Source organism: Microcaecilia unicolor, chromosome 2, assembly GCF_901765095.1.
Source record: "Microcaecilia unicolor chromosome 2, aMicUni1.1, whole genome shotgun sequence".
NCBI classification, from domain to species: Eukaryota; Metazoa; Chordata; class Amphibia; order Gymnophiona; family Siphonopidae; genus Microcaecilia; species Microcaecilia unicolor.
Window position 1 is genome coordinate 551,254,967 of NC_044032.1, and position 27,695 is coordinate 551,282,661.

General features: G+C 42.5%; 1 protein-coding gene across 2 annotated transcripts in view; it reads left to right on the forward strand.

The window, feature by feature from the left end:
• Positions 1-27,695, forward strand: part of SLAIN2 (SLAIN motif family member 2) — a 157,408-nt gene that overhangs the window by 71,366 nt on the left and 58,347 nt on the right. For both annotated transcript variants that reach the window (XM_030191361.1, XM_030191362.1), the window contains exons 3-6: positions 2,986-3,153; positions 5,758-5,919; positions 6,744-7,103; positions 16,210-16,347. In XM_030191361.1, the coding sequence (XP_030047221.1) occupies positions 2,986-3,153; positions 5,758-5,919; positions 6,744-7,103; positions 16,210-16,347 (828 nt within the window). The remainder of the gene's footprint in view (positions 1-2,985; positions 3,154-5,757; positions 5,920-6,743; positions 7,104-16,209; positions 16,348-27,695) is intronic.

Below are 27,695 nucleotides of genomic sequence, written 5' to 3' on the forward strand. Positions count from 1 at the left end.
AAGTATTCAAGAGCAAATAAAAGTAATGAAAAGAAATTAGATATCCTCTTATCTTTCTAATCAAAGACCACTAATACTGTTTTGATAGCCATATTCATCTGGCTCTCATCCCACCAAAGCCAACAAGGCTCTTTATCGGATGCTGTATGTATTATTAAATTACTCCAAAGTTGCCAATATCCATTTTTAGCATATAGAAAACTGAAATGGTTTCCATGTCCTTATAGTAATAATGAGGGTTGAAAGAAAAGTAATGCCTCCACCTCCATAATTGATGTGCAGAGAGCAAAATTAATGCACTACACATGTTCACTTGTTCTTTGAAATCTCTTCCTTCTCAGTTGGCATGTGTCTGAAGAGGCTGGTTTGCTATTGCTTGTGAAATAGAAACATGTAGTGAGTACTCAGTATGATTTAGGCAACATACTATGATTGATAGAATTTCTAAATATATAGTTCTCATAAAATTTTGCCTTTAGATAAATGTAAAAAAAAAATCCCAAGGGAAAGTTTGAAAAGTCATTTGGGAGGATTTGTTTTTGATCAATCAAGACCAAACTTACTAACCAAATGGGTCAGTAGATGTGGATTGTCTACAGTATTTCATATATGTTGGCTCAGTGTTTTTCTGCTATACATGTCTGATACTGGCCTGAATATTTGCTGCAGACTTGTCCAACACATTGCAGTGGTGGAATGGGTTGGAAAAACATAAGCTTGAAGCAGAATGGTGGGTTTTCTTCCAGTTCCGCAGCCGACCAGGGTAGAGATGGTGTGGATCAGGTCAAGCTTCTTTAACTCCATCTCCTATTGCTTTCTTGGTCTAGCCTTTTCTACTTCCATTGTTCCTGATATAGCTCCCAGATGATGCCTGTCACACCAAGCCATAAAAAAAAGGTTGGACATGATGGATGTACTCAGACAGGGAAAGCATGGAAACTGTAGGTAAGAGTAGGAGATAGCATCAGCGGAGGCAAACTAAATGCTGGCATCTCATTCCAGATGGAGGTTTGCAACAACAGGGCAAACTAAATGCTGGCATCTCATTCCAGATGGAGGTTTGCAACAACAGCATCAAATGGTCTGCCCCAACTGATAACAGTAGGATAGGTGGGAGGAAATCAACATGAGTGAAAGCCAAAATGTGAAAAAAGTTGTTGAAACAGCTGATGTGACTGAACTGTGTCACAGAGAATCCTTGTATTTCACATTCCATCAGCATCTCAGTGGGCTTCTCTGGATATGTGCCCAGAAGGCACAGAAGCATTGGCTGCTCTTCAGACAAGGGCTTGGAGATTGGTGCTGATCCTAACCCTGATTCTGGCTCACAGTGGAAGCAGCAGAAAGAAGGGAATTGGCAGCAGTTTCATCTCCTACCCTAGAATTGACACACACTTCTAAGGAAAGGCGATTAAAAATAAATACATTTAAAAAGGGGGGTGACGAAGTCGATTAGAAATGTTCCAGGAAAAATCTGGGTCAGGGTCAGTCCGTTCAGCATTGTCTAAGTGATTCTTTTGATGATGATAAAAACTTTTGTTTACAGAGGTTTTGCAGCTGTGGGTGGGAAGCCCTATCCAAATTGTTAATCTGGTTTCTTGTCTTGAGCCTCAGACAGCCTGGAAGATGGGAACAATAAGTATTACCAACTGGGACAGACCAAAGGTCCATCAAGCCCAGTATCCTGTTGCCAGCAGTGACCAACCAAGTCACAAGTACCTGGCAATATACCAAACAAGTAAAACAGATTTTATGCTGCTAACCCTAGAAAAAGCAGTGGATTTTCCCCCAAGTCCATCTTAATAATGGCTTATGGACTTTATTTTTAGGAACATTTTCAAGCCTTTTTAAACCCAACTAAGCTGCTTTTCCCCAGCAGCTACTGTTTGCTGGCCATGTGACTAGTATGTCAGCCTATATGATACCAACCTATTAAACACACCTATTCATTAAAAAAATATATATTTTGTTAAAACAAAAGGGAAAAGATATATCTTAGACAGGAACCAAGAAGAAAAGAAACAACATTTATTCCTTCTTAAACCAGAAAACGTAAGGGGTGCAGCTACAACAAAACAAGGTCCATTCAGAAAACTAACTCAAAAGCAAGGCCTTACTCGTTAATTTCCCCCTTTTCATTCAGCACGCCCATGCCCAACTAAACTTCTCCTTTTGTGATCATCTTCTTTAAATCCAAGAAGGTCTTCAACTGCTCAGGTTGGTAAAAGGTATTCTTTACACCTATTTGTTTTAAATGTTACCTTGATATAAAAATCACTTGTATTTTAAAGCAAATTGTAGTTAGTTAATTTAATGTTAACTTTGTAACAAAGTCATGTTCAGTTGAGTAAAAAAACACTATTCTGTGTCTCCAAATGCTTGTATCCTGATTCCCAATCTCAGCTCGCTTACACTCCCACACAGGGACATGGATTTTCCCAGCAAACCCTTGTCCTGTCCACTTCTACCCTCAGTAAAATGAACATGCAAGAGGTTTTATATATTCAGCTGCTTGGCACCCAAAAATGGAACAAAAGAACTTCTAGAAATGTGCATGGAAGTTTGTTGCTTTAAGAACAGAAATCCAGACCCAGGCCTTTCCCAAGATTGTCTGCAGAGATTTACTGCTTCTGTCTGCCCTTAACTGTTGTAACCACGCCTTCCCTCCCTGGGGATTGCCTTTATTCCTCATTGTCATCTCTCCACCCTGCTTTTAGTGCTCTGTGTATCTGGCATCAGTTTATGTAAAAGCATTCTGCTTGGTGTTCTTGCTTCATTTCTGTACTCAGTACATTTATACCTAATGAAGATGTGCATTGTTTTTCTATATGGTATTCATATATTTTATATAATCTGCCTTACACCTTTATCCTAGAAAGGTGAAATACCAAATGAATTTACAAAAACATTATGTAGAATTGTTTTGGTTTTGTAATTATCACATTGAAAGGAGTTGTGTCGGTTTTGTTTTTTTTCTTCTTTTAGCCAGCAAGAGGCAGAGCTTCTACAACAGTCCTTACAACGTGGCCAACTATTCAAGTTCATATAGTCCAAATGCTAGTGGCAGTCCTTACAGCAGTGGTTTCAACTCCCCCTCCTCCACACCAGCGAGAGCTGCAGGGCTGAAACAGCTCGTGCTTCCAGCTAACACAGGTAAGGCTGACTGAAGTAGCTGGGTTGCCCCTTTTTTATTTTTGGTTGGGGTGTTGCCTTAATTCCTAACCCTCTGGCTTTCATTCTCTAATTCTGAGCAAACCAGATTGGGAACTGAGAGGATCAGAAGCTGAGGGACTTTGGGCCTACCTTCACAGCAGCCAAGATCTGCGCTGGTTTATTTTCCTAACCCTCCACAATCAGTTGTTGTAATGACAATCAAGTCGCACATGTTCGGTGCGGTATTGAAAAGTACAATGTATTAAACATTCGTTAAAGTGGTGTAATCCCCGTTGGTCCCTAAAGCATGCGCAGAGCAGCCAAGCATTTTGCTGGCTGCTCTGCGCATGCCACAAACATCAAAACAACAACAACAAAAAAACACAAACACGTGGCTCCCCTCTTCCCCCTGCATTAAATAGAAAGCTAAAAACATAAATCAAAAAAGGATCGGAAGGGGGCAAAAACGCTTGTCAGGAGCGTCCTATATGGACGGCCTTGCCCCCCCCCCCCCCCCCGCTTCCCCCTGCACGAAAACTCCAAATTTTAGCAGCCCCGGCCCCCCTCCCTTCCTGTTCCTTTCTCTCTACTCTCCCACTGCTCCGCCTCCCGCCACCCTCCGCCCCGCCCCCGCCGCTCCCCTCTCCGCATTACCGGGCCTTCGCAGCACCTCTCACCTCTGTATGAAGGCGCTGCACGGGCAAGAAGACCATCTGATCGTTGCAGTCTTTAGGACGTCTCTCTCCTTTCCTGACCTGGGCCCGCCCCCGTCTGACGCTGTGTCAGATGGGGGCGGGCCCAGGTCAGGAAAGGAGAGAGACGTCCTGAAGACTGCAACGATCAGATGGTCTTCTTGCCTGTGCAGCGCCTTCATACAGAGGTGAGAGGCGCTGCGAAGGCCCGGTAATGCGGAGGGGTCCCGGTGGAGAGGGGGAGCGGCGGTGACAACCTCAGGGGGGCGGGGCATGGGGCGGAGGATGGCGGGAGGCGGAGCTGTGGGAGAGTAGAGAGAAAGGAACAGGAAGGGAGGGGGGCCGGGGCTGCTAAAATTTGGAGTTTTCTTGCGGGGGGAAGCGGGGAGCAGCGGGGGGGGGGGGGGGGGGCAAGGCCGTCCATACAGGACGCTCCTGACGAGCGCCTTTGTCCCCTTCCGATCCTATTTGGATTTTTGTTTTGCTTTTCTTAATGCAGGGGGAAGCCTAGGAAGTACTGCAGCCACCATGTTGTTCTTTATTGGTAGCGTTTTTATTTAATCTCACTTTTAAACATGCCAGCTTGGATTTGTATGTTGCAGGGGGAAGCGGGGAGTAGCGGCGTGTCTTACAGCTCAGGCCTTAACGACAGCTCTGACCTCACGTAAAATATATCGTGATAAATGATTCGGTGCAATCGTCGGTATGGTTAGTGCATCCTGAATCGTCCACATTACAATGGTAGTTACTCGTTTGTATTTTTTTTTTTGTTACATTTGTACCCCGCACTTTCCCACTCATGGCAGGCTCAATTCCGTTTTCGTTAGCTGCTTGCTTCGTCGGAAAAAGGCCTTTAATGCATGCTACAGTTTAAAATTTCCTCGTTAAAGGGTCGTTAAAGTTTTGTGCATCTGGGCCTTAGTATCCTTTTTCCAGCAGTGGTTCATCCAGGTCACAAGTACCTGGCAGGATTACAAAGATTAACAAGATTCCATTCTACTGACCCCAGGTTTAAGTAGTGGCTTTTCCCAGGTCTGCCTTAACAGTTTATGAATTATACCTCCAGGAATTTGTTCAAATCTTTTTTTGAACTTAGCTAAGCTAATTGTTTTTACTACATCCTCTGGCAATAAGTTAGAGCTTTATTATGCACTGACTGAAAAAATATGCTCTCCAGTTTTTTAAATGTAATTTCATGGAGCATTCCCTAGTCTTTGTACTTTTTGAAAAAGTAAACAACTGCTTAGTGTTTACCTGTTCCACTTCACTCAAGATTTCATAGACCTCATGGTCTTTGAGCCAGGCAATGACTGTACTGGACACTCTTGGGGGGGGGGGGGGGGGGGGGATGGACATTTTTCTCTTCCTGGTGATTTCTTGCTGCTGCTTTGGGCATCCAGCTCATTCAGAACTCAGGCTAGGATATGACATCTTGAGCCTTTGTTTGCAGTTACCTGGGAACTTTTTTCACCTCATTTTTCAGTTCGGTCATTACAGTGACAGTGCTTGGCCTTAATGTACACACCAGGGCTTATGCCACAACTGTAAATGTGGCCAATACATGTTGCCATTACATAATGATTGGCTTCTACCCCTATCACCCCAGGTGCTTTTTAAATATTGCCTCCAGATTAGTCAAACCTCGGCCACCCCAAGAGGTGGCTAACCTGAGCTGGGAAATGGACACGAGCCTCTCCATATATTGCACAAAAGCTACCTCCAGCCAGTTTATGGGCATTTCTGATTGTATATGAAATGTTAGATATTTTCTTCAATTTTGAACGAGTAAGTTGTGAGAGTCCTATAGATGATTCTTTTACTTGAGTTCAGGATAGTGATGTGTTTTTCCCCTTACATGCTGCATCTCTTTTGCCTCTTAGCAGTTTAATGGATGTTTACTTTTTTCAAACAGGATGTTTTAAAAGTTCAGCAGAAAGAAATGCACCTGTCAGTCCACAGTCTTCAGTAGACAGTGAGTTAAGCACATCAGAGATGGATGAAGACTCCATTAGCTCAGGATACAAGTTAAATGACGTTACAGATGTACAGATCCTAGCTCGCATGCAGGAAGAGAGTAAGTACCACTACGTTTCAGATATGCATGCTAATGTTCAGCAACTAGCTCTCAATTTTAAAGTCTTCTAGTGGGTATTAGTGAGAAAAATGGTGGGGAACAATGCAAAAGAGCCCCACTACATGAAGGACTCAAGAAAAAATTACCTGACCCCTGTATTTAAAAAAAAAAAAAAAAAAAAAAAAAAAAAAAACAGCTCTTGCAGACAGCAGTAGAGAGACCTTTGTAAAGTAGTGGAAAGCTTGCAGTTAGGCTTTGTGACATATAGCTTGTAAAATGAGCAAGCACTCAGTGAGTCGTGCGCTAAACATGTGAAATTATTGCATAACTTCACTGTTGTTTGTGTTATAATCTCTTTGCTTTCTATCTGTGAAAAATTATCTATGCATGTCAAACCCTTTGGCTCTGCCTGCTTTTATTGTATATAAGGCATAGGGTAAATATTGCCCCATTATCTTAATTGTAAGAGGATATTCTCCCAGCACGTTAATTAAAAAGAACCATCTCATAATCCAAATAATCCATTGAAAGTTGAAGAGAGAGGCATGTGGCAGAGAAGTGGAGCAGTATGCACAAAACTGAATTTAGTTTTAGGCACATGGGTGTCTTCCTAAAAAAGTGAAGTGTGTGGGTGTTTTTGCATGTAAGAAATGTACTTGGTAGTGACAGTTGCATCTGTTTAAATTATCACTAAAAGAATTTTTTAGGGTAGAGTGAGTTGTGTGTGTAAGTTTTTGGGAAACATGTTTTCAGTCTAGTAGATGGAAATGCAACATGGTTTAAGTTCCTTTAGCAATTTCTGGCTTTGCTTTTTTCTTCTCTAGGCCTCCGTCAGGAGTACGCAGCCACAACTTCTCGCCGCAGCTCTGGTTCCTCTTGTAACTCTTTGAGGCGGGGGACATTCAGTGATCAGGAACTTGATGCTCATAGCTTAGAGGATGAAGAAGACAGCCCTCATCATAGCATGCATCCAGTTGTGAACAGGTTCTCACCTTCACCACGCCAGTCGCCACGGCCCTCACCGAGGCATTCCCCTCGAAACTCTCCACGCTCCCGATCCCCTGCCCGGAGCCTAGAGTACAGTCGAGCCTCTCCCCAGCCTATGATCAGCCGCTTGCAGCAACCTCGCCTTTCACTTCAAAGCCATTCTTCTGAGCTCCAGGCAAACACTGTTAAAAATGAGGGTAAGAAGTTGGATGTGTGAATGTTCTGTGCCTACTGTCTCACATGTGGGAGCAGAATTTGGCATCGAACATGTATGCAATGTTTAACAGAGAAAAGCTCCATTTTGTTTATAATTAAGTTTTGTTGTGAATGAGCTGGCTACATAGACGAGCCATCTTATTTGAGCCTTTCAGCAGTACGTCAGTTTGTTTTTGTTTGGTCTATTGCTGAGCACGGGGACATGCCCTTTTTTAACGGTCTTGGCCTGGCTGCGTAGTCCTGTTTAGGTAATTAGGAGGATTTGTCCAGGATTTCTTGTTCAGGCTTTAACAGTAAGACCAGGTAACTGTTTCCACACCTGCATTGCATTCATGCTGGCCCACACACAAGGCAAAAGAGATGGCAGCAAGTATAGTGGAAATCACTCTTTATTAAAGGGGCCTGTTACAAAACCACGTTAGCATTTTTAGCTGGTGGTAAACGCTTAGACACTCATAGGAATATAATGGGCATCTCGGCATTTACCAGCAGCTGATTTTTACTGCAAGCTAAAAATGCTAGAGCGGCTTTGTGAAAGACCCCCTTAATCAGAACGTGAGTAGCAAGGAATCTAGCTCATGCCCTGGCGTGGTAACAATACCATATTTTGCGGCTGTTAATATTGCAAAATTCTTTTAAGTAGAGGTTTCAGATCCTTTATGGGTTTGAATCTGTGTGTAACATAACAAATCAGTTTAAAATGCAGTGTGCAGTACCATTTCAATTTTCTTCCTTCCCTCTCCTTCCCCTATTGCCACCCAGCCCATAAGAATTGTGGCATGTCAACAATCTTTATCAACTGAATCTTTATGCAGTTGTGTGAATAAGCTACCTTAAGTTCCTGAAGGCAGTGGACATGTCTGTCAGTGTAAATTATCCAGTTCTTAAAGCATTCACCATCTTGCTCTGCAGTCTAGATGCTAATGACATACAGTTTCCAACCCTTCAAAGATGTCTACTTTTAGGGATGCATGCTTTGAGTAGATAGCCTATCCATTTTCCATACTTTGGTGCCTTTGCATTCTCCAGTAAACTAAAATAGGAGGTGCCTTAGATAGGGCAAGCTCAAGGAGGAAAAATTCATAAAAAAAAATATTAGCTGCTGGATAGACTTGGGAGAGCCATTGCTCCTGTCTGGAAATGAAATCTGAAAAATAGATCAACTTCTGGGATATGCCAGGTTCTTATGACCTGGACTGGCAAGTGTTGGGAACTGGATGTTGGGTTCAATGGACCTTGGTCTGGCACAGCATGGCTTTTTCAGAGCTGCCAAGGTACCCATGTCAGGAGAGATACTTTTTGGCCAGTCCTGGTTTTAAACTCAAATCCTGAAGCAGTGTGTGATTTGTAGTCCCTGATTCTACTCATTGTAATCAGGGCTGCAAGTCCCATAATGCAGCAGGATGAGGTTGGCAGAAATCCAGGGCTGGCCTAAAACCTCCCTCCTGGAATTGGGTAACTTGGAAGCTCTGTTTTCTTATGTCCGTATACTCTAATTGGGTTGACAAGAATATATTTAAGTTAAGCAAGGTTTCATGACAAATACGCTGCACCCAAATTAAGATTATCTGCTATATTCATTAAGCACATTTTCTTTAATGGTAGCTTTTCCCCTAGATGTTGGGAAATTCAATAATTTTACAGTGCTTCTAGAGTTGACAGCACTATTATAGTGGTGATGAGTATTCAGATACAATCTGTCCTTTTACCAAAGAGCTTAATCTAACTGGATACCAGAGGCAGGGAGAGATGGTGATTTGCTGAAGGTCATAAGGAGTGTAAGTGGGGTTTGAACTTTGACGTTGCTGTGCAGAGATGCTCACATGCAGTGCAAATATGACCCATCCATTGCATTAAGTCTGAGGCAATTCTCCAAGTCATTACCTTTGCTTGATGATCTCAGTCTGGGTGAATATATATCCTATGCATATCTAAATTGAATGAATCACCACACAGCGCTGTCCATCAGATATATATTCTGTGCAGGCTGTTAGAGAAATATTTATTCAGTGACTATCCTTAAATCCCTCTCCCACTTCTGGGTAGTGGCAGAGAAAGTATCTTTGTCTAACAAGACACTTAAGCACATAAGAAATTCTACCCCTCGACACAGTGGTGTTTAATAAAATTTGATCATATTATCCTAAGTGGAATATATTATATATGCTCAACCAAGTCTACATAATGCATCTGCAGGAATCCATAAAATTTATATTTATTATCTAAAACAAAGTGTGCTTTAACACTGTCCAGTGCTTTACTAGGTTCCTTGTTGGGCTTGGCCAGTGCTGCTTAGCTTTTTCCTGCCGCTGAAATATTTTTGTCTGGTCTTTGCCCCAAATCTTTTATTCTGTCCTCTATTCAGGTATATTCAAATCCTTTAATATATTACGTATGATAAATAAATATGGCAGACACAGTCCAAGCTGATAAGATGATTCATCTGTGCATAACCTTTCCAATGCAATTCCTTTGCACACTGCTTCTGGTTGTGTTGTGTAAGCATTTCTTGCTTTCATGCCAGTCTGGGAACATTAGAAACTAGGCACTTCTGCCTTGCCACAAAGATTTTAGATTGCATTTAGGTTTTAGACAGTTTTTATAGCGAAAAAGGTGCTGGTACTCAAATGCCAGGCCACCCTTCAGGGGTGGGGTGATCACTGAGGGACCCACCCCATGATAGTCAGACCCTCTGCAACCAGTCACAGAATCTATGACAAGGCAGAATTGGTGTGTAGAGCCTGAGCTCTTTCATTAAAACTTGGGGACCATGGGTCAATTTTAGCAGACAGTAGAAAAGGTGCCGGTACTCAGTACCCCCAAGTACCCCCTCAAAAAAAGCCCTGTTTTTAGGTGCATTTTGTATTTCTTTTCCCCAGAGAGCTTGTAATCAAAAGGGCCTATTTACTAAGCTTTATTTGCCAGTTAATGTGCATTGTTGATGACGTGTCATTTGCCCTTACTTCATGGTTTTGATTTTTTACTGCACTTTGTTAAATAATTAGCTGTGAAACCTGTGAAGTATGTAAGTATGTCATTTACTATGTCAAGTAGGTCATTATTCTTCTTCACAAGCTGTTTTTAGATATTGAAGGTAGCATCTGCCCATTAACTTATAAGGCATTGTTCTCTGAGAACAAGCAGGCATATTCTCACGTGTGGGTGAAGTCATCCACAGAGCCCAGTGTGGACACTGCCAAGTAGCAGTCTGTCGTTTTCCACGGAGCAGAGAGGTTGCTTTTTTAAACTCTCCTCAGTGTATCAAACTTTTGCCTTTTTGGTGCCATTTCTTTTTTGGGATATTTTTTCTTCATGTTCTTTATCCACATGTTTGTTCACCCCTTCAAACAAATGTAATAGATTGGTGAGGCAAGATGTCCCTTCGCTAAATCCATGGCTTGGTCTCCTTAATCCATGCTTTTGACTATGCTCTGTAATTTTGTTCTTTATAATAGTCTCTACCATTTTGCCCGGCACAGAGTCAGGTTCACCGGTCTATAATTTCCCGGATCGCCTCTGAAAAATCGGTGTTACGTTGGCCACCCTCCAATCTTCCGGTACCACGCTCGATTTTACAGATGAATTACATATTACAAAAATAATTCTGCAAGGTCATTTTTCAATTATATCAGTACTCTGGGTTGAATATCATCTGGAATCAACTATTATATAAATATGCCCGATTGCAGATCGACTTACTATTAAACAAGACAAAGCAATAAGATCTGGTGTCAAAAAAAATGACTACTTGTAGCCAAATGGTGCAACACAGTGGCGGAAAAAGCCTCAAAAAGCTTCTGGGTCTTGAATTGACTCAAAGAAGCTATAACAGGTCAAAAGACCTCACTTTCATCACAGGCATAAAAAACCGCTACTGTAATTTTACTTATACTTAACTTATGATCATCTATGATTTATCTTATACTTTATATAAACACCACACTTATCTTTGCGGTGGGTGCTTGATGACAGAGGATAGCGTGAAAATACTGAATTCTTCTCTCTCCACAAGTGCGGGGCCGACGATGGCCAGCGTTTCGCAAGGCTGCTTCAGGGCCTCTAACGCACTGTCTACGGAAAGAAATATTAAACATTAAACACGCCAAAAACAAATCTAAAACACAGAGGATCATAGAAAAACCACACACTTACTGGGATGAGAGGGCAGCTCAAATGCTCCGCTTTCCTAGCAGTTTACTTGCTACTCAAAATGGCTGCTTTATAAAAAATTTGACGTCAGACGCTGTTAGAACAAAAGCGCCAATGGGAAAGCTCTAAAAGAAATGGCTCCACTCTACCCGATGGTTTAATCCTGTCGGGTGCAAAGAACGTAATTTAAATATCCATTTTTGCTCATTTTGCAAAAGGAGTTTCTGATAATCACCCCCTCTTCTAGTCTGATTAATGGATTGAAGTACCACACATCTAAGATCTTCAAAGGTATGTTGGTGGGTCTTACAGTGCATCGCTAGTGGAAGCCCGATCCGGTTAGTGCTGATAGAGCTTTTTTGGTGTTAACTGCTTGAAGTTGCTTTTTGGTACACTTGGATGTTACGCCTAGGGGTGCCTCTGTCTCCCCAGTTCTGGGAGTGGGGCTTTGAGTGCCCTTCTGAGTGTACCACTGGCAGATTAAAAAAAGAAAGAGCACTGAATAAAGTCAGTGAAGTGTGTGCAGGGACTTGAGAGAGCTGTACCTGGGAGAAGAGTCTTTCATTACCAGCCTGAGCTTCATGGTTTTTGTGAGGTGATCGTGCGCTGGCAGAATGTTGAAACTTGGAGGCAGGTGGAACACGGCAAGTGCTGTATCAGCTGTGGTTCTCACAAGGCCACAGGGGCAGCAGGCAGTTTATACTCTGTGTGCCCAAGAAGCTAGCAGCTCAGTTTCTACCTCTGTTAGAACCCTCAACAGTTGAGAGGTGAGCCTTCTCAGAGCATGCTGGCCTATAGTAACATACATAGTAGATGACTGCAGAAAATGACCTGCACGGTCCATCTAGTCTGCCCAACAAGATAAACTCATATGTGAGATAATTAGTGAGTCACTGTACAAACTGTGGTAATTAATATAATGTTTCCACAGAGAAACTCTCAAATGTCCCTCAATCATTGGGTGCAGGAGACCCAACCTTAGCAAGAAACTCCACCATTTTTTCTTTCTGCTGCCTGCCGGTTCTTAGTTTGAAGGGGCAGGAGCTGCAGGGGACAGGAAAGCAACAGGGTTTGCTCTCTCGCTGTAGATATGTGTTCCCCTGAGTCTGTTTTATTGTCACTCATTTTGTTTAAAAAGGTGTGCAGTGCAACCAGAATTTGGACATGCATGTGTCTGAAATCTCAGATACTTCCAAAAATTATAAAGCAGCTGTGGAAGAATAGTATGAGCTGTTAAATCTGCTCTCATGGGATGTTAAAGGACCCTGTGAATCTGCAAAGGGAGCTGGGTGATTAATTTTTAGCTGAGGAGACAGTATCCCCAGGGGAAGATGCCTCTAATGGTTAGGGTCTTTCACAAGGAAGAGTGAGTTACTGGCTATTAATCTGTAGGTGCTAGCAACTTTAAAGATTTCAGATGACAAACCAGCAGATCCTGCTAGCAGAGGAAATTGTCGACAGGAATTAGGAAGTCTTCCAGTGCCTTCCCTCTCCATAGTGTGGTCCAAGATATGATTTTGGTGGAATAGGAATCCCCAGATGCTAGTCTTAAGGTGGGCTGCTCGATGTCTAATACATATGTTGCCTGAGAAGTATGAGAGGTGGCATCTCCCTAAGGTGCCTTGGTGTCAGTTGTAACCAAAAAGATGACAATTCCAGTAGAAGGGAGCAATGCAGTAAAACTCTAGCCACTGCTAAAATACTCTGTATGATGATCCTGCAGATCCTTATTTTCTGTGGTAAAGCAACTGCCAGAAACTTCATAGAAGGATTCTTCAGGCAAATCCTCTTCTGTTGAGGGCCAAGCGTAGTCTGACCTGGTGGCTGTGCCCCATCAAATTGAGACCAAAATGGAATAGTAGTCTTCATAATTGACAGTAGTCACCGTGGATGCCAGCCTTACCAATTGGGAGGGGCACATTGTCAGGATCATCTTGCCCAAGGGCAGTGGACGCTGGAGAAGAGTTGGTCAATCCATTTGTCTGGCATTGCTTAGTTTACAATCTTCTGGGTGGCAGTGGTGTATGTAAGTTGTTAAGGAAAAATGAAGTCAGCATGTAGCAGATGAGATGGACATAGTGATGCTTTGGGGCAGAGAGTCACCTTTATTTATTTATTTATTTATTTATTTGTAACACTTATACCCCGCACTTTGCCACTCATTAGCAGATTCAATGCGGCTTACATAGTACAACAGTTAACAAATAATATAGGATGGAAACAGCTGTAATATAGTAAATAAAGAGGTGGTTGTTGGATGTGGATAGGTCAGATGGGTGAGGAGGATAATAGAGGTAGGGAATGGGAGGGTGGTGTGTATTATGATTAGCATGATATTTAGTATGAGAGAATGTATAGGGAGGGATAGGAAGAGGAATATGCTAGAAAGGATTAAGTAGGGAAGCATGTTCCAGATTCTGTCTTTATGGTCTGATCCGGGTAGTGCAGGTGGACTCATAGTTTAAGTCAAGTCATTAGTGTAGGCTTGCTTGAAGAGGTAAGTTTTTAGCAGCTTCCTGAAAGGTTGATGGTCATTGACTATACGAATGGATCTTGGTAAGTCATTCCGAAGTTGGATGTGTAATAGGTTTTGTACTTAAGTGCTTTGAGTATGGTAGCAAGTCTGGTACTGTATTGGCTTGTCAAGTCTCATACTATTTTGAAAATAAAGAGGAGGCAGGATGATTTATGTTATTCAGACATGGACACGGATGAATTTTTACATTTTTATAAACACCTGAACAGCGATGAAGGGGGTGGTTTGGCAGGAGTAGATGGATCAATATTTGCATTGTATTGCTCTGCCTTCTCTGTCAATGGAGGGTAGGGTTCCCTTGGATGACCTTAGATCTATTGTGGAAATGCAATAGGAAGTTAAGACTCCAGAATGGAAAGGCATTGGGGTTAGACTGCTTTTAGGCTCATATAGTGAGTATAGAGATTGTTTGTTTTTCACCAGAAATGCCTTGGATTTGTGGAAGTGCGACAGCATTGTGCACCCTGGAGATGTCAGATTGTGGATCTCATGGCCACCTTCCAGAATGCTGAACCCTTGAGAATTTTCAGTCAGAAAAGAAAGTGGCATTCAAAAGGGAATAGATGCACTTCTACAACTGTGGCCTGTCTGAGGTCTCATGTACACTTTTCTCTGTGACCCCTCTTGAGTAGTGTTGTTCAAAAAGATAGTCATCAAGGACTGGTGATTGACCAAAGAAACCCTGATACAGAGATTTTGTAAGACTTTTGGTGGCTCCTCATCTCCCCCTTTCAGAGGTCCAACTCCATACAGCTTGGCTATTGAAAAGATGGGACTATGCAAACAGGGGTTACTCCACTAATAAAATAGTGACTGTATTACATTCCAGAAAATCTTCCCACTTGGTTAGTGACTGGAAAATCTTTGAAGCTTGATGTGGAGTGACATGCAACTCCTTAAAGCTGCTGTTTCAGATGCTTAAGTTGCTTCAGGATGTTTTCATTAAGGGGTGAGCCTTTTCTTCCCTTAAGGTTCCGTTGACAGTGATGTTTATAGAAGTTTGGTTCAAAGTCGACTCTTGGACATACCTAGATGTGTTTTTTTTCAGGGGAGTGAAGTTTCCCTTTCCCACTTTCCTTTAGACCACTGGGATGTCTCATTGTGCCTCCTTAGGATTTTAATTTAGTTTTGTCAGCTTTAGTGCACACTCCTTTTGAGCCTATTTTAAGGACACTACTTTGAAGAGTCTCATGCTGAAAACAGTTTTACTAATTGCTATCTGCTTGGTGAGAAGGGTTTCTGAGTTGCAGGCAGTCTCCTGTCAAGATCCATTCCTAGTGTTCTTTAAGGAGAAGGTGGTATGTTGGGCCTATTCCATCCTTTCTAATGTAGTTTTGCCATTTCATCTGAATCGCACTCTGCTGGTATTTTCAGAACCTGATGAGGGAATATAGTCACAAATTGGATGTGGGACACATTCTCCATTGTTACTTGTCTGGGATGAAAAATTTTAGGAAATCAAACTTTTTTTTGTGTGTGTGTGCATGTTTGATGGTGTCAAGAAGAGTGAAGCAACCTAAAAGGCCATGGTGGCATGCTGGATTAAAGAAGTGATTGCCTCAGTGCACATCTTGGTAGGTAATTTAGTTCTCTCTGTTTTGAAAGCCCATTCTGCTTCAGGTCAGGTGTCATGGGCGGAGTATCAGTTGATACCACCTCAAGAGATTTGCAAGATGGTCACTTGGGCTTCATTGCATTCCTTTGTCAGACGCTACAGATTGATGTACAAGCCTGGCAACATGCAGTGTTTGGGTTCATTGTCATCTGCAGATATCATGTCCTGTCCTTGAGAAATTCTGCTTCGCTATATCACATGCCTCTGGAATGGTCTGGAAGGGCATCAAGGAAGGTGAAGTCCCTCCAGACCATTCCAGAACCATTCCTTCGCACTTTGAAGAAGATATTTGTTTAGCTTATCTCATCTCTGTAGTTTCCTCTTAGCTCTTTGTTAGAGCTCCTAAGAAGTTTCAGTATGTTGGTCCTTTGCTGTTCCTGAGAAATATATGAGAAGGTAGGTGTTTGAAGACCTAGCATTCCACTGCTTTAAGAACATACTGGCTGGGTCCAGGCAGCATGGGATGCTATATTCAGTAATGTCATAATTTACTAGCTCTCAGTCTCCACCTGCTGGCAGGAGAACATATACTTAAGTGTTTGGAATGGTTTGGAGAGACTCAAGGAACGGAAAGTAGGAGGTAAGACCTAGTTTAACCATATTGAAGGTTAGTGTCTTCCTAGTTGACATTATTTAAAATACGATTCAGTGGGAAAATATTTTCAACTAAAGTTGTGTCACTTAAAGGTATAAGCTACATTTCAAGTCAGCCACCTCAGTTATATTAAGAAAATTTTTAATTTTCCCCATTACATTTTGTGCTGTAACTTGTCATCTCTTCATGCAGAAAAGCTAAGGCGTAGTCTTCCAAACTTGTCCAGGACTTCTGGTATCCAAACTGCCGAGTCTGTGAAAAGTAGCAGAAGTTGTGACTCAGATTTAAAAGTGCCAAATGGAGGAGTGTCCCGACCTCAGATCTCAGCAAGTAAGTGCCCATACAGTGCTGTAGTACCCAGGAATTTCAACATGCAAGATGCTCATAGGTACTGAGGCTCCTGTATGCATTGTAACATAAAATGTGTAAATAAGTTGTGAACCACTTCCCTAGCAGTGTATGAACCACCCCACTCCCACCTCCATAATCTCATTTTCAGAGGTAGTAGGTAAGTATGAAGATTAACGCCAACCAACACAGCTTCCCTTCATTGTATTTTTGATTCTGTGAGTATTCTAGTATTCATTTAATGTGTAGAAATATTTTCTTCACATTGAATCTTGATGCTTGTTGGTTGAAACTGTGTGCTAGAGGGAATTTATTTGCTTTTTATTCCAAGCTTCACTCCTGTGGGCTTGGAGTTACATAGCTAAAAATGTAAATTATGTAGTAAAACTGACATAACTCAATTCATGCATCCTATAATATCTTACAGTTAGAACAGGCGTATATTATCTAAAGCCTAACTAAAATAAAATGCCAAGCTAAATCACCATGATTGGGCTTTCTTTTTGAACACTAAATAGCTTCTTGTTGCATTTCTAAAGAAAACAGCTCTTGAGAGGTGCAAAGAATAAACTATGTGGCATAGATGGGCAAATACTCTAAGTACTTTGGCTCAGAAGGATGCCAAACTTTAAAAATGAAAACCTTAAAACATATTCTAAATTCAGCCAGTAACAACACAAACTTCATTAGGATTGTCTTCCTGAACAAACACGTTATCTTATTCTGAATAAATTGCAGTCACCCCAACAGCTTTTTACAGAGGTCCCAATACAGACCATTAAAATTGTTAAGCCTGTTAATAGTTAGGCATGCATAAGATTAACAAAGCCCTTTTCATGTAAAAGGAATCAGATCAGCCATAGAAATCCCAAACTTGCAAAACATCGAATTGTTGCTCATATATGATGAGACTTTGATACATTAGTTTAGTATCACCCTCAAATTCCCAACTGTGCTTTAAGTTCAATCCCTTAATGCATGGAACACCTATGCCTTACACTTAAAGAGTGGCGAACACATAGCATTGTTGACTTTAGGTGTTATAGTCAATTTTTGATCATGGAGCCAATTTGCTATAGCCTCTCAAGCAGGCTTTCAGATCTGTTACAGCCAGGCACTGATACATCCCCATGGTAATATGAATCTGGATATCATCAAAGAAAATGACATCCCACACTAGACTTCTCGGTCATACCTAAATAGGACCAAGATACAGGTTAAAAAGGGAAAGGAACCCAGAGGTAAGCCATACTGCAATGTCAGCAGATCAGAGCAAACATCTTGCCAGTCCACTGATTATGGCCTGTCCTTCAAAAAGGAACCCATCCACTGAAATCCCAGCTGATGAAAGACCTTGCAGTACTAAATCATAATTAATAGTGTCTAAAGTAGCAGACAGCAAAAACCCATGAAAATCTATGCCCCTATCTGTCAACCAAATATCATTCATAAAGAACACAGGACCATCTTTGTGCCATGACACTTAGGGAAACTGGACTAGTAAGAACAAAGTGCTCTGGTTTTCTTAAAAAATCAGATTTTCGAATAGGCTAGTTTTTCAATAACTAAAGTGAAGGTTTGAAAATGGCTGATAACTTCTAAAGGCCTGAGTTGCTATCCCAGAAGTTAATTCCATTTTTACGTTAATGATGAGACTTGGATAAAAGGATATATTTTTTATTGCCAAAAGATCTGCCTAATCACTCTACAAAAGTTCAGATTTAGAATGATTCTCAGATACTAGAGAAATCCCTAACCATTTGGAATAATTTCTGTGTTGTATAGTTAATTAAAATTTACTATACCGCTAAAACTGAAATCAGAACAAAGCAGTTTACAAATCAAATATGCAGCATGAAAGGAACGCCATAAATTAATAGGAAAGTAACACAAGCACTACCGAGAGAAGTGAAATAGAAGAGCAACAAGGAAGAAAAGGCTAGAGCCTAGTCAGTCAGTGTCAGACAGTCCTAGAAGTCAGTCAGGAACCCCAATTTGTATGTCCTGTTATAGTAAGTTAACAACAAAATTCTGTTTAGCCTTTTTTGTTGTTACATTTGTACCCCGCGCTTTCCCACTCATGGCAGGCTCAATGCGGCTTACATGGGGCAATGGAGGGTTAAGTGACTTGCCCAGAGTCACAAGGAGCTGCCTGTGCCTGAAGTGGGAATTGAACTCAGTTCCCCAAGACCAAAGTCCACCACCCTAACCACTAGGCCACTCCTAAATAGCAAATGTTTCTTACATCTCAACCAATCTTCAGGAGCATTTGTTCCCATCTTTTCTGTAATTGACTCCTGTGCTGTTTGTAATCATCTCAATCCTTCATGATACCATGCTGTTCTGTGAGCAGAAACTCACCATTACTCAGTGGGACCCCAGAAGCTAAAGCCAACCTGAATCTTTCATTCCACTGGCTCACCTGCTCATCAGCTGCAAGTTTGGTCAAATAAAAAAGTTTACTTTTTTACAGTTTTACATCTGTCTCCAGTTTAGTTGTGGTGAACAGTTTAGTTTCCCTGTGGATAATAGGAATTTGATATGAGATTGTGTTCTGGCATGTGTAAGACAGTGTGATCAAACCATGCGAGTGGTATGATTTGTGTGCATTTCTGCTCATCAATATCCACTCCAGAATCAAAAACAAAATGTAAAATGCCCTCTTACATGTCGGGAGTTGAACCTTTTGCAAGATTTAACTTTTAGGTTTTATTTTAGATTTGCCACTCATTACCTCCCACTGTATTCCTGAATGACTATTTACAAACTTCCCCAAGAAACCTCTCAAACATATTACACAGGTTTCTGAAAAGTATTCTGCCTTAGCTAAAGAGCAAATGAAAGGGCCATATGACAAGTAAGAGCCCAAAACTTGCTCAGCAGCAAGCATGGCTAAGAAGTATTCAAATCCAAATCTATTAGACATACCAAATTGAAAGGGGAAAGACTGGTGAAATTAAAGCAGTGCTATACCACCCCTTTTAGCCTTTGATTGAAAAAAGAATTGTTGACTGGACAAATCTGAGACAAACTGTATCCTTTTCTACCACCCATGTTTCAGTTAAAAGATTACTCTTCAAGTACGTCTGGTACTAGTGAGGCTTTATTAACTATAGATCTACTATTAAGTAAGCCTATTACACAGGAGCTATAACACCATGAAAGATGGTGTTAGGTCATGGCGGCATCAATCACTCCTAGTCTTCTGGTCCAAGCACTTTGTGTATTGCCTCTGATGAAACATAGCCATGTCTTTTGCAGAGCAGTTAGGGAAATCAGAAGATCATTGAGAAGACCTGCAATAGAAATCTTTTTTCACAAGGTGATATCCATAACAAAAGAGAAATATACCAATGTGAAAAATCACAAATGTTCTGCTTTTAAAGGAATTGGTTGATTTAATAATTTTTGTTTGAACTTCATATTCTTGTTTTCTCAGCACTATTATATGTGGCTCTTCTATGTTGGTTTGTTCTGTGCTACTGGGTGCAACACTTCTATAATGAATTTCTGGGCATTGAGTCTATGGCTCTAGCTTTCACTAATTTTGCATTTGTTGGACTGCATGAGCTAACTTTGTGAAGTTGCTTTGGTTTCTTGCTGTGGGAATAACACACTTTTGCTGTACTACATGCCACAGTGTCTCCTGGTTGCAAACTAGCTGATTAGCTCCCTTGGTTTTGTTGCACAGCTAAGTAGAGGCTGATACAAGAAGCTTAAAGAGGCTAAGTTTTTCTAAAACCCAAGCTGGCAGACATGAGCAGAAGTTGGATCTGTATATCACTGACAGGTTAGGCTGAGAGCAAGCAGGCACTAGGACACTGAAGCAGGAGAAAACTGTCTACTTGCTGCTGGTTTCCAAAAGAGGTTTAACACAGGAGGCAGCGTGACCTTATCTGGCCCATTATCTGGGCTGAAGCCAGTGGGCGGAGCTTGATTGCACCATATTGGTTTGTGCAAAGCAATAGTAAACTTGTGAAGTGTATATTGTTTTGCATTTTCTATCTGTACAGCGCTGCGTAACCCTAGTAGCGCTCTAGAAATGTTAAGTAGTAGTAGTATTAGGAGGGGATTGGGGTGGGTTAGGGAGTTTTCGAGGGGTCTGTGAGATGCAGGCACTCGGAGAGCGGGGATGACTGACAAGCTGGACTTGATGTCTGAGCTGCTGTAGCCCGTGGCTATTGTTTTTATGTAGAATTTCTACATAAAACCAATAGCCTCAGGTTGCAGCAGCAGCTTGGATGCAAAGTCCATGTGCCTCCAGCCCAGCCCAGCTTGGTAACAGAAGCTCCCACCTCTATAACAGAGAAAATAACATGCAAATGACAACATGGATGCAGCACCTGATAGTTTTTTTGGACAAACCAAGGTGGTGGCTGCTAAAATCAAGATGGGGGCTGCTGAGGGAACATACTTCAGGTTTTTGTTTTTTTTTTTTACTTCATGTTGCCTCCTGTCATTAAATCTCTTTGCCAGTTCCCCATCACCTGACTTTGATTGGTCTTGGTCAGCAGAATGAGCCAATCAGCTGCTAGAGGTGGGGAGACATTTTCTCCAACTTTTGCAGAGACAAAGCAGGGAGGCCCAGGAGAAGCACACAATAGTGTTGTGTGAAACGAGGCAGTAAAAAGAGTAAGTGAAAGGGTGAGTGCACAGAGGAAAATGCAGGTGCAAGTCTGAGAGTTTCCTGAAGTAGGGAAAATGGAAGAAAATCTGTGCAGCCCATCCCTCCCACTGCTCTTCTGTTTCAGCCTTCCCAAGCAAGTCATGTTTCAGTCACCTAGGCATTTAAAGTGATGTTTGCCCAAGCAGAATTTCTCCTGTGGCAGATTTAATAGAAAAGAAATTAATGTTGAGAATTTCTGTTACTGAAAGCTATTTTGAATTGTAATTATGATGTGGAAACTTGTAAATAAACTTGCAAATTTCTATAGCAGAGTAAAGAAGTTTTTGTGGAATGCACTTTTAAAGAGACAGTGAAAAACACCAGGATATCTAATATAATAAAACGCACTGTGAACGTTCTGAAGACAACGTTCTGAAGTCACTCAAACACTCCCTGCCTGTAGGGTTCGTGGATTCATGGTGTGAAGCCAGCCAGCCGTCTCTGCCCCGCCCTCGCGTCAAACGTCATGACGTCGAGGGCGGAAAAAAAAAAAACAAACAGATCGCACCCACGCACGGTGTTTGAGTGACTTCAGAACGTTGTCTTCAGAACGTTCACGGTGCGTTTTATTATATTAGATTTACCTCCATGGTGGCGGTTGCGGAAGCGCAGCGTCAGGGAAGGAGGCGGCGCTCCCGATGTCTCTAGCCTTCCCTTCGCTGTGTTCCGCCTTCTTCTGACGTCAAGGATGACGTCAGAAGAAAGCGGAACACAGCGAAGGGAAGGCTAGACGTCGGGAGCGCCGCCTCCTTCCCTGACGCTGCACTGCCGGAACCGCCACGGTGGTAAATTTAAAAAGAAAAAAAAAAAAGGGATGTTGGGGGGAGAGAAGAGGGTGGGCAGTAAAGTTGAACAATGGGAGCGGGAGGGCAGGGGAGAAACGACAGCATGGATGCGAAGGGGGGGGCATGGATGCGAGGGGGGGGGGAGAAGAAGGCGGGCCAGGCTGGGACTTGGGAGAGAGAGGAGCATGGATGCGAGGGGGGGTCATGGAAGGGAGAGAGGGGAATTGCTGGAAAAGGATGAATGGAGGGGGCAGGGGACAGAGGAGCATGGATTGGGAGGGCAGGGCTCAGGGAGAGAGGGGAATTGCTGGAAAGGGATGAATGGAGGGGGCAGGGGACAGAGGAGCATGGATGGGCATGGATTGGGAGGGCAGGGCTCAGGGAGAGAGGGGAATTGCTGGATAGGGATGAATGGAGGGGACAGATGGGCATGGATGGATATGGATTGCAGGGCAGGGCTCAGGGAGAGAGGGGAATTGCAGGATAGGGATGAATGGAGGGGGCAGGTGACAGGAGCATGGATTGGGAGGGCAGGGCAGGGCTCAGGGAGAGAGGGGAATTGCTGGATAGGGATGAATGGAGGGGGCAGGTGACAGAGGAGTATGGATGGGCATGGATTGGGAGGGCAGGGCTCAGGGAGAGGGGAATTGCTGGAAAAGGATGAATGGAGGGGGCAGGGGACAGATGGGCATGGATTGGGAGGGCAGGGCTCACACTCTCTCTCTCATATACAATGTCTTTCTGACTCTCACTCTCACACACTCTGTCTCACACTGTATCACATTCACTCTCTATCTGCCACACAGTCACTCACACACTCGCTTGGTCTCATACACTCACTCTCACAGAGAATCTGTCTCACACACACACTCTCTCTCTCTCGCACACACACACACACACACTCTCTCTCTCGCACACACACTCTCTCACAAACACACTCACACTCACTCTCATACACACACACTCACACTTTCACTCTGACTCTCACACAGTCACTCTCACATACACTCTCCCAAAAATACACACTCCGAGGAAAACCTAGCTAGCGTCCGTTTCATTTGTGTCAGAAACGGGACTTTTTTACTAGTTTGACAAGAATTTCCAGTAATGCTTAAAGTGAAATGCTACTACTACTACTACTTATAATTTCTAAAGCGCTACTAGATGTAGGACAAAGTATTCTTGTTTCTTTACTCACTTAGAGAAATTACAAGGAGTCGTCTTAAAATCATACACTACTCAGTTCAGTTTTGTTCCATATAGTGATACACTGAGTCTCCTGTGAAGCTGTGGAAAGAAAAAACCTGAGGGGGGTGGCACTTCCACAGAACATGAGGGAGACCAGATGATACTTAATCTCAATATTTATTTGAACTACACCTAAAGACTCGAAACAGTACTGTATTTTGGCGCTAAGTCGCCTGTCTCATGAGTCTGAAGGTATGGTGTGTACTTGATATGTAAATCTCTGTTAGCTGGTATTCTGGCGATTAACAGTCACAAAAGCACCGCTGGATGTTTTTCATCGAGACTTGTCACTCGATTTGCTTTTGCAACTTTGAATCGATTTTTCACTCTCAAAAAGTGCAAACACCATGGGACAGTGAATGAAATTACATGGAAATACTTTTAAAACTTAGGAGGAAATATTGTTTTCACTCAAAGAATAGTTAAACTCTGAAACTTGTTGCTGGAGGATGTGGTAATGATGGTTAGAGTGTCTGGGTATAAAAAAGATTTGGAAAAGTTCAGGAGGAAAAGTCCATAGTCTGTTGTTGAGATGGACATGGGGGAAACCACTGCTTGGCCTGAGGTTAGTAGCATGGAATGTTGCTACTTACTGAGTTTCTGCCAAGTACTGAACTAGATGGACCATTAGGATGACCCAGTTTGGCTATTCTTATGTTCACCTTACAGAAACCGGCAGCACTTTTTTTGTGTGCTGATTCTAGTTAAACATAAGTGAAAGCTGTTCTATTTTGAATCGCTCTCATATGTATGCTGCAGCATTTTGCATTAAATTACTGTGATCTTCTCATTGCCTGTTTCTATTTGATCCTTGATAGAGAAAGGAGTGGGAAACGTTTTATTACCAAAGAGGGAGCTGATTACCTCACACACCATTACCTACCTACCCCCCCCCCCCCCTTTCTTTTGGCCAGAGGACGTGTCTTCTTCCTCATGGTAGAGAAGCGGCTAGGGGCAGAATGAGGAGGAAGAGAGAAATTGGAGAGAGGGAATGAAAATCTAAAGAAAGTGGAAAAGGAAAGAGCAAGAGAGAAGAGAGTAAAGAAAGCAAACAAAAACAGACAAAAAAATGGTAGGGGATTTTCTTTAGTGTCTAAAACTTTTTGTTGACAGCTAAGCTTTTTTCATCTGTGGTCATACAAGGAAAGGCGAAGCAACAAATTAGTTACTCAAAAGCAGATGAAAAGAGATGAAAGGGGTTGGTGCTACCAAACAGAGGGCAATTAAGAGCAGCAGCAGTATTCTGCTATTTCTGATGCCTCTATGTAGGCCAGAATTTGTATTTGGAGTGCGATAAGCTTTAAATCTTGATGAAATAGAAGATATTGTATAACTACAAGTATATTTGAGCCAGTTACAAGATTGCCAGAGTACTGATGCTTTCAAGTGGTAAATTTGGTACCATTTAATATAATGTATGCATGGTACATTTATAAATTTAAATAAAACCAAAAGTGTGAAAACGGAAAAGTCAGTATGGTTTTAAGAGGGGGTGATGTGATCACTCAAATAGTTTAAGGGCTTTCAGAAAGAAGCTAGAATAAAATGTCTGGAAAAGCTTAGGGAGGTGGACAAAGATGGTCATGATAGCAAAGGCACAGAGAAAGATAAAATAGCTAATGTGGTAAATTAATACTGAGGAATGTTAAGGTAGAACAGTATATTTGTACAGTATCCACTGAAGATGCTGATGAGTGATAGAATTGTCCGCCATAAAAATGGAAGTGGACTTGAATCTGTTTATAGCATGGAGTGAAAAAGTGAATAAGGCAGTGGGACAGATGAGAAGTCCTAGGATGAGGTATGGCAGCATCTTGCTTTTGTGCTAATGAAGCCCTCCCACTGCTGTGCCACTTCCTTTCTTCCTGTGTTCTGGAACCACAAGCCTTTTCGGGACTTGTGGGCTAGCTTTGGTAATCTCATACATCATTGCAAAATTTTGTAAACTTGTGTGCCTGAAGGTAGGAAAGAGCAGTGTTCCTAGCAAAAGATTGTTTATGTATCAGGCTATTTTACATCCCTCTTTAGAGATGGATGTGGTTCCAGAATGAGAGAAGCATATGTAGAGTCTCATATGAAATTTAAAAAATACATATGGAGAGGGCTGTTTGACATAGGCTAGTTAGCCTAAACTCAGATGGGAATTCTTATTAAATGAAAGAATGGTGAAACATGTTGAATTCACAAATTACGAGGTCCTAGGCATGGTTTCACCACAGAAAGATCACATCAAACAAATCCGATCCATTCTTTTTATTTGATGACCAGAGAAATAGATCTGAACAGTGCAGTCAGTGATTATTTGTATTTCAGTATTCTGTTTGAAAGTGTTTCTCACAGGAGGTTCATTAACAATCCAAGCATCCTAGGGCAAGGGTTTTCACAAAAATATTTTATGACCTCTGCAGCTACCAGCTCATGCTTGTAAATGTATTGACAGTTTGTGCTAACATACTTAAGCTTAATGTTTACCTTCATCTACAGTGGTCACAAAGGGGGGGAGGGGGAACTGTTGATGGTCACACCTCTGTGAAACACTGGCCTAGGAGATGATGGTTCCTATGGTGGTGGACAAATGGTCATTACAGTATGTGCCAAAGGAAAAAAAAAAAGTGGGTTACCTGAAGGATCCAGTCTGCATCTATTTCTGGCTAATATTTTCATTCCCTGTTTGTGGGGGGGGGGGGGGGGGGGGTGGAACTGACGAGCCAGCTCTGTATTCTCACTTTAATTGTTAGAAGTTTACTACCTACAAATGGAGATGACACCCTTATCAGGCGGCTTCTTTCCACTTCTCTAGACTTCCAGCCTGGTCCAAACCAGCCCATACAAAGGCTACAGAGTTCTGATTCTTCATAGCCACTATCTGTGGGGTTTTTTCTCCATCTTTTCACCCTCTGTGTAGCTCAGTTATCGTCACTGTAGTCCTCAGAGGCCACAGTCCATGGTCCCTTCCAAAACTCGGTATGAATTAAATGATTCTGAATTGCTGTTGTACTAGGACCATATCCCAATCCTTTGCTGACTTAAGGAACAAAAGCAAAGAATTGAATCCACATCTCCCACATTTCAGTGCTGTAAAATTTTTTGGGGAGAGAGGGGAGGGGTGGTTTTCTCCAAAGATGATCAGGACAGAGTATTCTCACAGATAGGTGATGTCACCAACAAAGCCCCAGGTTGGACGCTGCCATCGTACTGAAAATTCCTGAAGCCTTTGACAGGCCCATCTGCACATGGGCAGGTGCCTTCCCACCCGGTGTACTCGTGTGGGACCATCAGTTTGATCTTTTCCATAGAGCTTATCAGACACTTGCTTCACATCTGATGTGCGGTTCACTGATATTTTTTGCCTTCCTGTACTTGGCATGAGTAGCAGGACCCTTTATTTTTTTTTTTTATTGTATTCACTTTTTTTCCCCTTATTCATTTTGTAGATTATTGTGGCCTTTGTAAAAGTTCCTTTATTTTTCACAGCTCATCGCCTGCTTAGACCTGGCGCCTCCAGTCACATTTTTTAAAAAAGTGGGGGGGCGGGGGGGGGGGGAGGAATTTTTTCCCTTTTCTCTTACAATTGAGTCATTTAATTTCGCTTTGGCAGTTTTCCTGATGTCCCAGAAACCTTCCAGTGGTTTCAAAAAATCTTAGAAGAACATGTCTGTGACCAATAGTCACAGCTGGTGTCTTCTATGCTTCGATCCTTATCACCTGCCCTCTCAATGTAAACTCTGTGCTAAAATGCACCCAGAAGAGTAGAAGGGCCCAGCACAATAGATTTTTCAGCATGCAGAAGTCCAGTCTATTGACATTGGCATTAGGAGCTGTAATTCCCTAGAGATCTTCACCGCCCTCAACATCTAGCATCAGTAGTGCCAACTCAAGCCAAGATTATCAGACCTTATGCTGAGGACTCACAAGGATGCCACTTTGTCAGTGTTACCGGTACTTGAAGCATTGGCACAGAGAGAACCGCTCAGCGCGACGCCAAGGCTTTGAGGGTGCCAGTGCCAACTGTGATGCCATTCTGGCCCACCCTGGAGACCCATGCTCTGCCTGTTGCTCATTTGACACTGGTGCTCCCTTGAACATCGCTGCCGGCACTGACCGACTGTGGTGCTTCTTTCCAGCCCATCGAGAAAGAAGACAAACCCAGAGTCTGGGGAAGGATCTGCATCTTGGTATTCTCACCCAGAGCCTGGCCTGATATCCAGTAGACCGAGGCAGGTGCAGACTTGGACTTTTTCCAGCAGGAATGTTTTGCTGAGTCAACTGCTCCTGGGGATCTCAGGTGGAGCCAGAGGACCTCTAGGAGGAGAGACCCTTTAGCCTGCTTTTAGACTCCTTCCCACCACAGGACTGGAGGAAGTCTCCCCCAGAGGAGCTCTCCTTTTTGTAAGGGTTTTTTCTTTTTAAGGGAAATGGCGGAAGCTGTTCCATTAAGTTGGAGAGCGAGGATGAACCCAGGGCTGAGATGTTGGACATCCTTGATTATGACAGTGCCCACTTACATCTTCAAGAATGTGCAGATGAGGAATTGGGAGACCCCACTTTCTGGCCAACTTGTACCAAAGAAGGCAAACTCCAAAAGGCTCCCAGATTTGAGAAAGCACAGCTGCCGCACCATTCTATAGTGG